Raw genomic sequence first — 13,308 nt, forward strand, 5'->3', positions numbered from 1 at the left:
CTATAACCAATTCATCTAATCAATTTCCAATTAATAATCAAATTGTGAATAACAAACTCGACAAACAAACTCCTAATCGACAACGTTCATGAATAATCAACAGAGTCAGATTCATATCCGAACAAACTTAACGGAATAAACGAGTAGATTTCAATCACTAACTTGAGCATCGATCGAACTCAGAATAGTAGGAAAGTCGTCCAAAATGCACACACATACAATTTCAACGAATATGCAGTAGGAATATCATGCGAAAATGTTCAAAAATGAAACCACATATTAAAACGAAACCAAATAAAAAGCAGCAAAAATCCGTGAACGAACTATGGCTGACCTTTATGCTAACGATCTGACGTCGAACAATGTTGAACTTCCGATGAAACATAACTTCGTTCGCAACACTGTTTCGACGCTTGACTAACAGACCCGGACTCGAACGGAACCTCGATGTACTGCCTGAACAAAAATCACTATTTTCAACCCATTTTCGTTTTTGATGCAGTGACAATCGAGTTCACTGGTTTGTGGTCGTTCCCGGATGAAGCTGAACGTTGGGTGGTCGAAGAACTGATGGAGTCGACGGTGGTCGTTCATGGCTGGACGTAGCAGAAGCGATGGTGGTCGCTCATATGGAGTGGTCGTTGCTAGTTTTTTCGGCGACTGGAGGAAATGGCGAAGGAGATGAAGTTGGTTGTTTGGACGAGCTGCTGGTGGCGGCGATGGCAGTTGAAGACGAAGCATCGGCCATTGTTGCTGGAGATGGAGCTCGTTTTGGACTGGAGGTCGACGTGGTCGTTCATGGTGGTTCGTCCATGGCTGGAGTTGAAGACGAAGCAGAAGAAGCAGCAACCATGGTGACTGGCTGGAGCTCGATGGACTATGGTCGTTCATGGCCGGAGGTCGACGAACTGGTTGAGCTGGTCGACAGGATGTGAGGGCTGCTGGTTTGGCGATGAAGAAGACGAAGCAGCGGCTGCCATGAAGGTGAGGGCTTGGAGCTGGAGGGGTCGCTTGGGTAAGGTGGTTCGTTTGGAGAAGGAGAGGAGAGGGGGCGGGCAGGTGTTTTAGGGTTTGGGGAAATGAAGAGTGAAAAATGGGAAGGGGGGGGGGGTAACTCGTTTGGTTATGGGGCGGACCGGGTCGGGTTGACCCAGTAGGGGTTTGGTTAAGGGGTTATCTGGTTTTGGGCTTGTGGTTTAAAATTGAAGAAAAGGCCCAATCCGATTTTCTTCTTCTTTTATTGCTTCTTTTTTCTTCTTTTATTTTTTCTTAAACTAAAACTAAATTCTAAAAATCCTAAATTATCCTATAGAACTAAATTAATTTATAAAAGTGTTAATTAACTCTTAATAACAATTAACACATAATTAAATAGCAATTACGATAAAATCACACAATTTGGACATTAAATGCTAAAAATGCAACGTACATTATTTTTATGATTTTTTGTTCTTGTAAAACAAACTTAATTGCTCCTAATTGTAGAATTAAATCCTAAATGCAAATGCGACATATTTTTGATTTTTTTTATTAATCTAATAAATAAACATTCACGGACAAATACAAATAATTATCCAAAAATGCCACGAAAATTCTCAAATTGCATACAAAGGAAAATTATTTTATTTTGAATTTTTGGGAGTAATTCTCACATAGGGCAAAAATCACGTGCTCACAAGAACAAAGGGAGAATATATTTCATACTAGGTGTGGAATAAAGTAGAAAACTTGTTTTATGATTATTGATAGTAGTAGTTGTGCTAATGTGGTGAGTTCACACTTGGTGAACATGTTAGAGCTTGCATGCATGAAAAACTCTAAGCCCATATAGACTCCAATGGTTGAATGACAGTGGTGAACTGAAAGTCAACAAACGATGCATGGTTTTCTTAAATATTGGTAGGTATGTGGATGATGTTCTTTGTGATGTGGTTCTTATACAAGCTTGTCACATCTTGTTAGGTTGTCCGTGGCAATATGATAGGAATACTTTTCATGATGGAAGAAAGAATAGATATTCTCTTGAACTTAATGGTAAGAAGTATACTCTTGCATCTTTAAGTCCTTTTCAAGTGTTTGAGGATCAAAAGATATTGAGAGAAATAATGGAAAAACAAATGGGAGAAAAAAAAAGTGAGTTTGAGGGAAAAGAAAAGAAAGAAGGCCAAGAGCTAGAAAAAAAAAAGAGAGATGGTCAAGAGAGAGAGAGAGAGAGCGCAACAACTTGAGCAAAGTGGTAAAAGAGGGTTTGAGTGATTAAAAGGAAAGTTTTGGTGAGCGGAAAGAGGCAAAGGAAAGAAAAAGGAGAGTTTGTACATAAAAGCCAAAGAGTGTTTGAACGCAAGAAAGAGGGGCTTCCCATTATACTGCTTACTTAAAAAGAAGATTTGGTTAATTCTGAGTTACTAACTTCTTATTTGCCAAGTAGTGTTTCTTCTCTTTTGCAGGATTTTGATAATATCTTCTCTGAGGATATCCCTAACGGTCTACAACCTTTGCATGGCATTGAGCACTAAATTGACTTTGTGCCGGAGCACAAATTCAAAATAGGCATACTTATAGGAGTAATCCAGAAGAGACAAAAGAGCTTCAAAGGTAAGTTGATGAATTACTTGAAAAAGGTTTTGTGAGAGAGAGCATGAACCCTTGCTCAGTTCCCGTCCTATTATTCATAAATAGAATTGGAAGGGGACATTCCACTAGCCCACTAGCCCATGTACTTATAGGAGTAATCCAGAAGAGACAAAACAGCTTCAAAGGTAAGTTGATGAATTACTTGAAAAAGGTTTTGTGAGAGAAAGCATGAGCCCTTGCTCAGTTCCCGTCCTATTATTCCTAAATAGAATTGGAAGGGGACATTCCACTAGCCCACTAGCCCATGTACTTATAGGAGTAATCCAGAAGAGACAAAAGAGCTTCAAAGGTAAGTTGATGAATTACTTGAAAAAGGTTTTGTGAGAGAGAGCATGAGTCCTTGCTCAGTTCCCGTCCTATTATTCCTAAATAGAATTGGAAGGGGACATTCCACTAGCCCATGTACCGATCTTATATACTCCATCTGTTTCAATTTAAATGACACACTTTCCTTTTTAGTCCGTACTAAAAAGAATAACACATTTCTATATTTGAAAATAATTCAACTTTAAATTTTTATGTTACTCACTTTACCCTTAATGAGAAGTTTTTATAGTATCCAAATGTCATGGCCCCAAAAAGCGTTTATCCCTTAAGCTTTTAGGGTCACATGTTTCAAAAGTCTGTCTTTTTTTTTATACTCTTAAACTTTTTGTCAAGTCAAACTAACTCATTTAAATTGAAACGAATGGAGTATTATTTTTAGCCGTCCATCTACTCGTAGCTTCTTTGGTAGATTCACCATGTGAATAGTTCATTCACCTTTTCTGTTTTAATCTCTCCTATAATAGAATGTACATCCTATTTCCATTAACATCTACACCTGCTGCTATCATAACAAGAAATTGCAAACTTCATTGGCCATACTTTAAGCATGTGAATGGTTCCAAACATGACTGCATGAGCAATAGTGACATTAATCATCTCAGATTAAACTACTGTGTAATGACTACCTGGGCTGGTTCACAACAATCAAAATGCCACAAAAGCTAAGATGTTAATAACTCTCGAGCAGCTTGATTCCTTGGCCTTCAGATTGAGCTCCTAACTATCAACAACTAATTTCAACCTGCTTCGTCTTCTTAGTTTTGCACACCCCCCCCCCTCTTTATCTTTTTTTATCAAGATTGGCTCACTTTAGTCTTCCTACATAATTAAGTTGTCTCCCACTCACAAATTATGTGTCCGCTACTTAGTTGTACTTTCTTGTGCACAGTGCAAATCTAATATTTTGGAGTTTGGTTGATAGGGGCAATAACGTAAAACTAAAAGAATTCCTCGAATTCACCAGCTAAATCATTGAATAATGTGACATAAGATATGATTATGTGTTTTAAGATACGTTTCTCATTACTAAATTCTAAACTAGATTGTACATATATATAAAGCTAGCTGGCATTGATAATTTAAAATTCATAGTCAGAATATGGACAATATTATATTTCTTAATAATTCACAGTTGTTAATAGGTCTCATTCATTAATCATATTAACTTTTAAGTTTTGAGAATTACTTTATTTAAAATTTAATCTGTAATTATATTTAGGCAGCCAAATAGTACACTTGTAGTTACACTATACTTATATCTCTATCAAGTTAGGATTCAACTATATAAATCCTTATTATATCTTTTGCTCTATGTAAACTTGTTTTGTTCCAATATAACTTATTCATATTATCCAGAGGCGGATTTACCTTGAGGAAAGTGGGGCACGTGAACTCATCCTACTTGATAGATCATATAGATTTCTTGTATAACTTTTGATAAAATTTGCTATGTATTGCAGTTGGCACCCATGGTCAAAACAAGGTGTTTGGTGCCTCAAGTTCGAGCCCAGATGGGCACTCATAATTTTACTTTATTTAGCTCTTCCTCTCTTCTCCTGGTTTTTATTCTACTTTTCTTTTTTGCTCCTTTCTAGATTTCCTTTTCTTTCTCATCTTGATTCTTGACAGCATTACCAATCCTATTAATTCTCCAAAATTTCATGGTAACTAACAAATTAATGATTCGAATATTAGCTATTAGTATTATTTTAATTTGAGTTTTGTCTCTATTTTGAACTATTATAAATTTGTTTCACTATAAATAATTTATATGACTACAAGATCTTAAATACTCGATGAGACTTGCTTAAATATTTTTTTTCAAATTAAATTATCACATAATCATATTTGTATTCCAATCAAATTATTGAACTTTTGTCTATAACTTTTATAACAATATATATATATATATATATATATATATATATATATATATATAATCAAATTATTGAACTTTTGTCTATAACTTTGGGTAAGCAGTTCACATATAAAGAATGAGTCCTATGCTTTGAGATTTTTTGGTATTTTTGTGCTTCTTTTTCGCGATAAAATTTGTACAAATTTTTGTTTTTACAGTATTAACTTCTTAATAATATTCTATTTTAATTCTCTCTTTATTTTAAATTTTGATGGTAAAAAACTTATTGGTTTAAAAAGAGTATAGTCTATCTCTTTGGATAATGTTTAAAATTAATAATAACTCATAAACATATAAATTTTAATAAGTCAAAACATATAAATTTTCTTACATCAATTGACATTATGATAAGCATAAAAAATTACGTTAAAATTATAGATGGCGCACTCATGGCCTCAAAATCCTGAATACGCCTCTGAAACCTTCGAACCATCAATGGCGAGGAACACACCGGAAAAGTTCGAACCATCACCGGCGCGGAGACCATCGATGACCACCATAATTTTTTCTTATGTATCACCCTCCATAATAGAATATAAAACAACCCTAGTAGTTCAATCAAATCGGACGAGAAATACTAAAAGGGGTGCCTGAATCTGATCTATAATGGCGGGTGAGCACCCAAATCTTGTTTGATTTGTGAAAATTATTGGATTTTATAGTGACTGTAGTTTCAATTGTTCCTCTTTCATTTTTAATCTCTCGAAAAATTATAGCAGATATTCACAAACCCCTCTTTTTTATTCTCTGTTTCTAATGAGATAGAAATAGCATGATTCCAGCGTTTTATTTCGGATTTTATTCCAGCGTTTTATTTCGGATAGGGTGGCTGTGATTTGTAAGGATTTAGGAAGTGTTAATTCTATTATCTATTTGATTTTTTTTTTTTCGTTTTCATTTGACAAAGAGTATTTTGAAGAATGATTGCTGGGAGTATTTGGGGTAGAGCTAGAGAATTTTTGGGGTTGCGAAGGTGAATTAATGGAGGGGGGACTGTTCGGGGTGGTGAGGGTGGCGGCATACAGGTGGGAATAACAGGAGATAGAGAGTAGAGTGTTCATGGTTCGGTTTGGATCGGTTTTTCTCTAAAAAGAAACCAAACTAATAAGTCGGTTTTTCAAATATTAGAACCAAACCAAATCAATTAAGTCGGTTTTTCCTCGATTCGATTTATGTCGGGGGTTTTCGGTTTTTTTTCCGGTTATTTGTCGGTTTTTTCTTAAATATAAGACATACACTACCAAACACATATTCCAGCGACCACATTTTCAATGTAACACTATCAAATCAATTGCCCATTGAGAAATTTATTATTTACCAAGACATATTAATGATAATTTAATCAAATAGTGATGAATAATTTAAGGACTCAATTAAAAATATATTATTTTTAACAAGAAATGGATTCTTACACTTAACAAAAGAAATCTACAAATCAAACTAGAATGTAAAGGTAAAGAACTATACTAAAAGTGCAAACTATTAACATTTACCATAAATTTTTTGAAACTTTGTATAAAAATATACATATATATAAGTGTAATAATAAATTTGAAATAGCTAATCCTATAGTCGGTTTAGTTCGGTTTTTTTCTGATTAAAACCAATACCAAACCAAATTTGACCGGTTTTTAAAATTAAAAACCAAAACCAAATAAAAAAGTATTGATTTTTTTGGTCGGTTTGGTTTGGTTTTCGGTTTGGCCCGATTTTTCGGGTTTTTATGAACACCCCTAATAGAGAGTAGAGGGGAGGAGTGAAGTGAAAATAAAATAAAAAATAAAGTAGAAAATTCTGAAATGAATTGAAAAAATAATGATGTGGCATAAAAAATTTGAGGTGGACATGGATGTGTCATCCACGTTGGATCGTTGAAGACAACGTGAGGTCGGAAGAGTTTAAAAGAGTTGTTTTGAACGAGTAGAGATGTCTGGATGAAACTTTGTGGAATATATGGACCGACATGACAAAGTGGGACAAATATAAGTGTCATTTAGGTTATTCTACCGTATTAAAATGTGAATTTGCTTTGTAAAAAAGGGAGTCCAATGTGTCCAGTACCTTTTGTGCTACCAAATAGTGGCATACCACAATCTACCAATTTCTAGAAATACTTTTGAGTTTGGATGGTAGGGGCAATAACCTTTCCTCTGATTACTAAATTAGAAACTCAAACTGTACATATACAGCTAGCTGGCATTGATAATTAAAAATTCCGAATCTGAACATGGACAATGTTATATGTATATTTCTCAATGATTCACAGTGTGAATAGGCCTCATTCATTGACTCACAGTAGGTAAAAAGAATGGTTCTTCAATGTGAAAGCCCTTTTCCTTCTCTCTAATAATTGACTAAACTTCTAAGTTCTATCACCGCAGATTAGAAGCTCTCCGCTCCTCATAGAATTGAAGGTCAGTGTTTTTCTCGCTTAAGAATAGAAATCATATTTCCTTGGTCTCAGATTGGAGGGTAGCAGCTTTTAAACTTCAATGAGTTCTTTTTTCTATTTTTTGTTTCAAAATTAAATTAAGACAACATGGATTTATACTCATACAGTGCTGTTATTGATTGTAAAATTATTACTATTTCATTTACTTTGAAATATGTCGCTATATTTAAATATTAGTCATAGAATGCAGAATTCTAAATTTAATAAGCTGGATTAATAATGAATGAAATAAAGTATAACTGTAAATGTTTAATTGAATTGGGAATTTATAGATCTATGTAAAGGAATCTGAATCTGAAAATGGGAATATCTTGATGTAATTCATGCATAAGGAGAATTTTACATTAGGTTTTAAGAGTTCCTAATCTTAACTGGAGCATTACCATTGTTTGCACCTATTTTTTTCCTGATCTTTATAGTAGGGGTGGACGTTCGGTATTTCGGTTCGGTATTTAAGAATTTCGGTTCGGTATTTCGGTATTCGGTTTATCGATTGTGTATACCAAATACCGTACCAAATTATTTCGGTACGGTTCGGTATTTCTTATTTTGGTTCGGTACGGTTTCGGTACGGTTTCGGTTTAAGAATCAATGAACAATCAATGCTAAGTGCTAACAGTGCACATGGACAATTGAAATTTTCACTCTAAAAGAATATGTTTTTCGATATATAACACTATTAACATATTAACACTAACAGTGCACAACTGCACAACCACAATGTGCACATGGCTGAAAGCCTGAAACAAGAATAACATCTGCAGTTGCAACTTGCAACCTTGCAGTTTGCACGCGAGTAAACTGAACTCAATGTTAATATTGTATGTCATATACAAACTTGCAAATTTGCAATGAATCTGGCGTATACTGTAGTTGGCAAAAGCTGGCCAACTACACAATGCACAACACATTACTGATTACACAACTATATTAAACAACTTAAACACAGTTAAACACTTAACACAGTCCAACAAGTCCAACAACTTAAACACAGTTAAACAAGTTAAAGACAGTCCAACAAAAACAGTCTTTAACTCTTAAGTATTAACACTTAAACACAGTGCAACACTGCAACTGGCCAACTGCAAGTCTGCACAGTCTTAACACTTAAACAGTTAAACATAGTGCAACAAAAAACAAAGAGGGCATCCCTCAACAAACAGTCTTGAGCAGTAGCACGGCCTCACGGGGCGTTGAGCAGTAGCACGGGGCATCACCAACATCACTTACATTGCTTGTATCTTCCATCTATACAAAATTAAACAAATATAAACATAAATTCCCAGTAACTGTTATTTTGAAACCAAAATCTACATAAAAGGTTTCAATGACTATTGTTCAACAAATGATCTTGGGTTAAAGAATTAAACAAGCAAATGAACGTTATTATACAAGCAAATGAATTAAACAGCATGAACGTGATTACTTGAATTTTGTAATATTTGTTATTCATGTTGCAGGTGGTCCAGGAAACCATTGATCCAAATGCGCAGATTCAAAGTAAACTCATAGTCTTTGTACAGTATTGGTTTATTTCATGGATTTTCCTCATTCTCTGCTTCCAGTTAACTCATAGTATTTGGCTTCTAAAATCTCTTGGAGCAAGCACTACACTTAGGGAGGTCAAGAATGAAAGGATTCAAAGTAACAAAACTTCAAGTTCCGACAGGTGGATGGTAATATGGTATGCAACACATACTCCTCTAATAAATTTGTTCCATTCTTGTTTATGAGAAAAACAAATTCAATCAGCAGTACAACCAAAAGAAAGCGAAACAACAAACCTCTGAAATTGAAATTGAATCGAGCTCGGAACACTGGAACAGGACAGCAGCGTCTTCGATAGTCGACACTTCGTTTGCCCGGAATTTGTGAGGAGTGAGGAATCGAATCGAGCTGGAAATCGCCTCCTATAACCCTAAATTAGTTTGATGCAGAAAATCAGAAATTAAAAAATTTATGCGTCTGAACTCTGAACTCAAAAAGTTCAAAACTTAAAAATGTAAAAACTGAAACAAACCTCAGAGAGTAGTCGAGTACTGGGATGAGATCATGAGAATGAGATGAGACTTACAAAACTTACAAAGTAGTGAAGTTAACCGGTGAAGATGAGATGAGACTCGAGCTCAAATGTCGACTGGTCGTAACTCGTAGAGACGTAGACTGATATCCTAAGCAGTCGATTCTCGTCTAGAATCGCAGACTGATAAGTGATATCCGCAGTCGATTCTCGTCTCCTTCTTGGCTTCTTCTCGAAGAAATGGCTAACTTCTAACCTAAGCACTGAAGCAGTAAGCTAAGCACTAAGCAAGCCCTAATTTGATTCTCGACTTGGGTGTTGGGTTGGGTACTTGCCTACTTGGGTATTGATTGGGATTGGGCTTGGGGGAGCTGGGGCCTGGGATGGGGCATGGCCTGGCCGCGTTGGCCTATAAAATAGGTAATTGGGCTTAGTCACTTGGATATTTTCGGTATTTCAGTTTACCAAATTTGTAAAATTATAAAACCGAAAACCGAAATACCGAAATACCGAAAATTCATTACCGAATTAGACCGAAAAACCGAAACCGAAATACCAAATTAATTTGGTTCGGTTCGGAATTCGGTTTTTCGGATTTTTTGCCCACCCCTACTTTATAGTCTTTGTCTACAGTTGCTGGTTTTTTTATTGCTTACTGGAGATTGACCATGTCATTACTATTACTCCTGTTAGGCATACTGCTCTCTGACAGCAAGCATTTTAACCCGAAAAGAGATCAAGCTAATTAGGATGGAGAATGTCAACATTAATGAGATTGCTACACCAAGTACTCAAGAAACTGAAGAGGAACCTGTGGGGCTTGAGGATGATGCTGAGAAGATAATTAAGCTACTGACCAGAGGAATAAGGGAACGGGATATTGTCTCTATTTTTGGCATGCCTGGTCTCGGAAAGACCACTTTGGCAAAAAAGATATTCAAAGATTCTTCTATTGTTTCTCACTTTGATGTTCGAGCATGGGTTACCATTTCACAATCATATGATGTGAGAGAGCTGTTGAGGGACATCTATAAGCAAGTGACAGGTGTTAAGTACAATGGAGATAAGAAGAGTGACATAGCTGATATGTTGCGCAAATGTTTAATAGGCAAAAGATATCTCATTGTCTTGGATGATGTATGGGAAGTAAAGGCATGGGATGAGTTAAGATTATGTTTTCCAATCGGTAGACAAGGAAGCAGAATCATGTTAACAACTCGACTTGAACATGTGGCAATGGAAGTCGAGCACTGTACCAATCCTTATTCCCCTCGATTCCTAACAAGGGAAGCGAGCTGGAAATTGTTGGTGAAAAAAGCATTTCAAAAGGAAACTTGCCCTCCTGAATTCGAGAATGTTGGGGTACAAATTGCAGAATATTGTAAAGGACTGCCTCTTACAATTGTTTTGATTGGTGGAATTCTGGCAAAGAAAGAAAGGAATGTCTCAGAGTGGTGTGAAGTTGCAAACAATTTAAAGTCTCATCTTGGAGCAGTTGAAAGTGAGAGCAACTTGGCACTGCAGTTAAGTTACCGCTACTTACCGGATCATTTGAGACATTGCCTTCTGACTATGGGAGTATTTAGGGAGGATGAAAAAATTGGAGCATCTAAATTGATGTTACTCTGGATGGCCGAAGGCCTCGTTCAATGTAGTGATGAGAGAGGATTGGAGGCGGTAGCTGAAGCTTACTTGACCGATATAATTTCTAGTAGCCTTCTAATGATTTCAAAGACGGCCTTTGATGGCAAGGTGAAGTACTTGCAAATTCATGATGTAGTGCGTGACTTTGTCTTAAACAAAACTAAAGAAGAAAAGTTCATGCAAGTTATAGGGACAAATAACCGATATCAACCTTCATATGATGAGGAACATCGAGTATGCATTCACCTCGACCATAAGCTTCGTCGTGATTTGCAGAGATTCAACAACGAAGTAGATAGATTCCTCACAAGCGGCTCCAAAAAAGGAACATCTTTTGGACAAGAACTTAAATCGTTCTTTGTTACTAATAACGTGGATGATTTTCTTGCTTATAGAGATTTTTGGAATAGTGAGGCTAATTTTCACGGTACTGTTTCTAAAGAGTATTTATCTCGTTCGTATCATTTCTCATCAGTTGGAGACTTTAGACTTCTTAGAGTGTTGGATTTCAGGAACTGCATTCCAGGGGATTATACGAATATAGAAGATATACTGCAATCACTAGTTTACCTGAGATACCTGGGAATGTGTTTTGAAAAGTTTTTTTTCGAGTGGGTATCACACATGTGCGACCTGGAAACTTTACTGGTGGATACTGAGAGAATAGTAGAGGCGACACCTCATATTTGGAAGATGACGAAACTAAAGCATGTAGACCTATTAACACTTTTACCTCGTGAGATATTTGCAGTTTCTGAAGAAGGCCCGTCTAAGATGGAGAATTTGAGGGCCTTTAAAGGCATGTGTTTACTTCGTGAGGATATAGAGTTAATTGAGAGGTTTCCCAATCTTCAAAAGCTTCTCCTCATGATAGCTGATAATGATATTGATGAAGCTAGCTCTCTAGTTCTGAAATTGGATGTTCTTACACAGCTTCAATCCCTCGTGGTTGGTTCGATGTGTAATATCACCAATTATTATTTTCCTTCAAGTCTCAAAGAGCTGATCCTCCGAAAAGTCAATATACCAGCAAGTGCAACTTCCACAATCGCTTGGTTACCCAACCTTCAAAGACTGATATATGAAGGGTGTAAATTCGAGCAAGATGAGTGGGACGTGAGAGATATGGAGTTCCCGGTACTCAGAATCTTAAAATTTCAAGGCGTTCATCTTAGGGAATGGCATGTCTCAGAATCATCATCATTTCCCAAGCTTGAGAGTTTAGTGCTAAGATCTGTTGAATTGCTTGAGAAAATTCCTGACAGTTTTGCGGATATTGGAACGCTTACAACAATCAAGGTGTTCTATTGTGATGATAATGTCAAGGCTTCAGCTTTGGAGATTAAGGAAGAAGTAGAAGCAACTTCAGGATGTGACAATCTCAAGGTCTATATTTTTCCACATTACTCTCGGTATGTCTTTCTTTTTACTTTTTAAATTTTTTTCCTGATAATTCAATTTATGAGTTTAGTTCATTACGTTATTGTTGTTATAACTGCAGAATATGTTTATATCATTATGTTATGTTACATTAATTATTGTTGTTAAAAAAATAGGGAACAAAGAGAATATGAAGAGGAAGAGAAAGAGGAAGAAGTAGAAGAAGAAGCAGTAGCAGAAGAAAAAGAGAAAGGAGAAGACCAAGCAGCAGCAGAAGTAGAAGAAGAAGCAGTAGCAGAAGAAAAAGAGAAAGGAGAAGACCAAGCAGCAGCAGAAGTAGAAGCAGAAGTAGAAGCAGAAGAAAAAGAGAAGGGAGAAGAAGAAGCAGCGGCAGCGGCAGTCGGTTTCGCCTTTGATTAGACCCCTACTTTGATAGAATATCAGCTACTATATTTAAAGCAATGGACTGCAAAGACATTCTTGAATATTGCTAATCTAGTGCTGAAGCTTCCATGAAGGTTTGTGTACCCCATCCATCATGTCAATTATGATCTTTGAATCCATCTCCAGTATGACATAGTATAAGCCCATAAAATGATTGTATCTCAAGTCAATTAGTGCAGGCTAGACTTAATGCCATGTTGTTAGTGTAGTAGTTGAGCTTTTCTGAGAAGGCAAGCACCATTGAGCCATCTTCCCTCTCATTACGCCTCTCGCTCCTGCTTGCTTCTCTCTCCATGAAAAGCCTCCATCTGTATTGATAAGCATGGTGTTCTCATTACACCAGTAAACTGGAACACCATAAGTAATAGGGGAATAGTGTTTAAAATGTTTTATCAATAGTAACTTGTGTTGAAAATAAACTGCTAAATAACTCTAAATACTGTAGTTTGAGTTTGGCCGTACCTGACAAGCACACTTTCTCTTCCATAG

The 13,308-nt window shown here is 36.1% G+C and overlaps 1 protein-coding gene across 2 annotated transcripts; it reads left to right on the forward strand.

The window, feature by feature from the left end:
• The first annotated feature begins 6,953 nt into the window (after window positions 1-6,953).
• On the forward strand, window positions 6,954-13,067 carry LOC138889137 (putative late blight resistance protein homolog R1A-10). Of its 2 annotated transcripts, XM_070171907.1 has the most exons (5): window positions 6,954-7,178; window positions 7,261-7,293; window positions 8,792-9,015; window positions 10,045-12,407; window positions 12,552-13,067. In XM_070171907.1, exons 3-5 carry the CDS (start codon window positions 9,013-9,015, stop codon window positions 12,793-12,795), a joined length of 2,610 nt encoding a protein of 869 aa, XP_070028008.1. In that variant the 5' UTR covers window positions 6,954-7,178; window positions 7,261-7,293; window positions 8,792-9,012; the 3' UTR covers window positions 12,796-13,067. The 2 variants fall into 2 exon arrangements, with proteins under 2 accessions (XP_070028008.1, XP_070028007.1); XM_070171906.1 differs by having other exon boundaries at window positions 6,954-7,293.
• The last annotated feature ends 241 nt before the right edge of the window (window positions 13,068-13,308 follow it).

This window comes from Nicotiana sylvestris, chromosome 4 (genome assembly GCF_000393655.2).
Source record: "Nicotiana sylvestris chromosome 4, ASM39365v2, whole genome shotgun sequence".
Lineage (NCBI taxonomy): Eukaryota > Viridiplantae > Streptophyta > Magnoliopsida > Solanales > Solanaceae > Nicotiana > Nicotiana sylvestris.

What these genes read in the sequence shown, in the direction of transcription:
- LOC138889137 (XM_070171906.1), top strand. An exon ending in ATTTTTCCACATTACTCTCG is followed by an intron (nt 12,408 to 12,551) that starts GTATGTCTTTCT and finishes TTAAAAAAATAG; the next exon opens with GGAACAAAGAGAATATGAAG.